Genomic DNA, 4063 nt, shown 5'->3' on the forward strand with positions numbered 1-4063 from the left:
ATTGCTGTTTGGCAGGATTCAAACCTGCCAGCTGTGGTATATATGGCTGGTCCCTTAGCCTCTTGAGCTACAGGCCCAGAGCCTAAAGAATAGGTTTTGAGAGCTTCTGGGTTGATGAACACATCCAAGTGCTGAGAGCCTGATATACCTGGAGACGGCAGGAAGCCTGCACTCCCTCCCCCGTGCTTTGCCTTGGCTGCTCCTGAGTTGTGTTTTATAATAAATTGGTAGTAGTAAGTAAAGCACTTCCCTGAGCTCTGTGAGTCATTCTAGTGAAATATTGAACTTGAAGAAGAGAAAGTGGGTGCCTTAGACTGTGTAGTCAAGGCGGACAGAAGTTTGGGTAGCCTAGGAACCCCCTGCTTGCACTGGTGTCTGAAGTGACAGCAACTTGTGGGACTGAGTCCTTAAACCTACAGGGTCTGATGCTAACACTGAGCTGAACTGTTGCACAACCAATTGGTGTTGGAAAGGACATCACATGCTTGGTGTTAGGAGGCCAGAAAAGACCTCACATATGTCTCCAGCAGGGTACACGAATTTGAATGATCACGAATTGAACATATTCATGTACCATCCTCGAGGTCAAGAGCAAGAACAGCAGCAGCAACCCAGGAGCCCCCTTGTGTCCCCTCCCTTGTCCGCAAAGGCAATTACCATGTGACTTCTACTACTGTATATTCCTTTTTCTTAGCTTTGAACTATTGGCCTTTAGATGCTATAGGCTCTGAAATGACTCACTCTATAATGCATTGTCCCCTAGAGTGAATCGCTTGTTGTTTTTCTGACAGAAGAGCGAAAAGAACTCTGGTTTTTCATTTTCATAAGCAGTCTTGTACCTGAAAGTCTGTTCTTTCTTAGTGCTAACTTGTTAGATACATGCCCAGAGACTTAGCAGCGTTAAGCAAATAGTGCTTATAAATTAAAACTTGCTTTTAATTATTGAGAGTCAGACTATAATTTATGAACAATTATTTACTCAATAAAGTTAATTATAGCCCTGAATATGTGACTGAAGCTGTAATACTAATCAAATCCATCCTGACCTTTCCTGTATAACCTGTGGTAAGAAAGTAAATAGGTTTGAAACGATTGCGTTCGAGAAGTAGCACAATGGGTAAAAGCAAGAACTAGAGCTTTTAGTCTAACTGGAGCTAGACTCGGGGATGAACCCTGGCTATGGCATTTTGCAGCTGTGTGTCCTTTGTCTAATCACTTAATCTCCTTGGGACTCAGTTTGCTCATCTGTAACAGGAGGAGAATAAAAGTTACCTCCTACTGTTATGAAGAATAAATGAGGTCATACATGTAAACTACGTAGTAGAATAAACCCTGTACTTGTTTGCCATTATCGCTAGTACTTAGAACTATCGCAGCATCAGAAAGGACATGAAGCCCTACACAGGTGCACAGGGCCAAATACTTACCACGCAGCTGAAATTGGGGATGGTTGCGTATTTGTAGGAATAGGGATACAGCAACATCTGAGCATATGCGTGAAAGGAGAGGTAAGCCCTGATGCTCCTGCTGTGTTGCCGGAGGAACTTAGCTACGGCCTTCACCTCCGGCTCAGATTCTGGGAAAGGGCCACAGTACGTGTCATCACAGGGGTGCATAGAAGCTCCTTCATCTGCAAGTCAGAAACGATAAGGGGGTGAAGGAGCAGGAGGGAAAAAACGAGAAGCACCAATCGGCATTGTTACACGGTGAGTTCTCCTTTATTTCTGCAAACATACGGTGTTATTAAGCAATTCATCTAACTTCTTATCCATGGGAATCACTGCTATAAATTCCAAGGTGATTCAAGTCCCCATGCACAACAGGAGGGCCCCAACGGGAAGCAGGTACCGCCTGTTTGACTGAACCCTCACACCCTGCTGTGAAGGGAAGGCTTTTGTTAGACTCCATTTCTCTGCTTCACACACCTGGACTTTCTCTTCATAACATTCAACACGCTTGTAATTAGTGTTCAATATTTACTCACTTAACATTCAACCAGTATTTAAACAGTTGTAGGTGCCTGAGATATACTGGAAATAACAGAGAAAAAAAATCCTACAGGGTATAGGATTCTGTAATAGAACCTGCATTCCATCTAGATTGGTTCTCAGACTCTCATGCCCTGGGGAGGCTGGGACTGTGTCTTTCTTGCTGGGCACCTCACAGCTAGAACTGAGGACGGCAGACACTCAACAAATATTGCCAAATAAGTCTGTATCAGATTAAAAGAAAAGTCTAGACACCCATAAAGCTGTCTGATAAGATACAAATATTGATAGAACAAAAACACAAAGGCGGTCCAGAAATAATTTCAAAGAACATGCTAAACCAATTTCTATTATATTTTTAGACCAACAAATTCAGACCAGTTTTTATAAAAACCCAACAGGGTTCTCTAATTATCTTGGGGGTTGGTTTAAGTTTGGTTAGGAAATCTTCAACATTTTTTTTTTTTAAGGAAACATTAAAATTTGGTTTAATAATTCTTTGCAGCAAAAAAAAAAATCACATTTGTAGTAAATGAACAACACACATTTTTAGGCTATTGTTTTTAACTACCATCCCATGAATTCATAGAGAAGAGGCTCCAGTAGGTCGGGGAGGCACCTTGCCATTGAATGAGACAAAACACTGATTGACTTTTGACTTCATGGGAAATAGGTTCCAGCACCTTGTATCACTGTTACATGCGGTCTAATTGGTTATCCTGTGTGCTATGCTATACACCTATTATGCCATGAGCTCATGGGGAATAAATAGGTTCTTGCACCTAAAAGCATGGGTCCACTGGTACTCCTGTGTGCTATCTTATATGCTTGTTATGCCATGAATTCACAGGTAATGGGTTCCAGGAGCTCAGGCTCCTTTCTGTTGGTTCTCACAAAGTAGGCTTCTCTGGGTGGGGCAGGCTGGCACCTCAGTTGAACCCAGGTACCTTTCTCTTTGGCTTCCTTCTTTTTCTGATCATTTTCCTTGTTTCAGGAAGCTATCTCGGCTCTTAGAGTGCTTAATATGCTCAATACGAACATTAATCCTCTTGGCAAGAATCTTGCCCTTGTTTGTTTACAACAATGCCAACAGCATGCTGGGTAACATTGTAGACTCTTCCAGTTTTGCCATGGTAACATTTGTGTGGCATGCCTTTTTGAACATTACCCATTCACTTGATGTCTACAATATCACCTTTCTTTAGATTCTCATGTATGTGGCCAAAGGAACAACTCCATGTTTTCTAAAAGGCCTAGAGAACATGTATCGGGTGCCTCTCCTCTTTCCCTTTGTGTTTGTCATTTTGGTGAATTACTAGAAGATGGTGTCTCCGGCCGAAAGGTGGAAATCTTCAACATTTTAATAATTTTTGAATTAAAAAAATCATATACAGAGCATACATTCTTTTTTTTTTTAGAGACAGAGTCTCACTTTGTCCCCCTCAGTAGAGTGCCGTGGTGTCACAGCTCACAGCAACTTCCAGCTCTTGGGCTTAGGTGATTCTCTTGCCTCAGCCTCCTGAGTAGCTGGGACTACAGGTGCCCACCACAACACCTGGCTATTTTTTTTGTTGCAGTTTATCTGGGGCCAAGTTTGAACTCTCCACCCTCAGTATATGGGGCCGGTGCCCTACCCACTTAGCCACAGGCACTGCCAGGACATACATATTAAGAAGTCTGTGGTTGGGTGGTGCCTGTGGCTCAAGGAGTAGGGTGTTGGCCCTACATACAGGAGGTGGCAGGTTCAAACCCGGCCCCAGCCAAAAACTGCAAGGAAAAAAAAAAAAAAAGAAGTCTATGGTTGGGTCGCCCCTGTAGCTTAGTAAGTAGGGCGCCAGCCACATACACCCAGGCTGGTGGGTTCGAACATGGCCTGGGCCAGCTAAACAACAATGACAACTCCAACAGAAAAATACCCAGGTGTTGTGGTAGGCATCTGTAGTCCCAGCTACTTGGGAGGCTGACACATGTACACAGGGAATTGCTTAAGCAAGAGAATTACTTCAGCCCAAGAGTTTGAGGTTGCTGTGAGCTGTGAAGCCATGGCACTCTACAGAGGGTGACACAGTGAAACT

General features: G+C 43.3%; 1 protein-coding gene across 1 annotated transcript in view; it reads right to left on the reverse strand.

The window, feature by feature from the left end:
- The window catches only part of CPA6 (carboxypeptidase A6), a 279926-nt gene that overhangs the window by 10462 nt on the left and 265401 nt on the right, over positions 1-4063 (reverse strand). Inside the window, exon 9 of the mRNA XM_003797251.2 lies at positions 1428-1630. Coding sequence (XP_003797299.1) covers positions 1428-1630 — 203 coding nt within the window. The remainder of the gene's footprint in view (positions 1-1427; positions 1631-4063) is intronic.

This window comes from Otolemur garnettii, unplaced genomic scaffold (genome assembly GCF_000181295.1).
Source record: "Otolemur garnettii isolate 467f Iridium unplaced genomic scaffold, OtoGar3 scaffold00113, whole genome shotgun sequence".
Taxonomy (NCBI): Eukaryota; Metazoa; Chordata; class Mammalia; order Primates; family Galagidae; genus Otolemur; species Otolemur garnettii.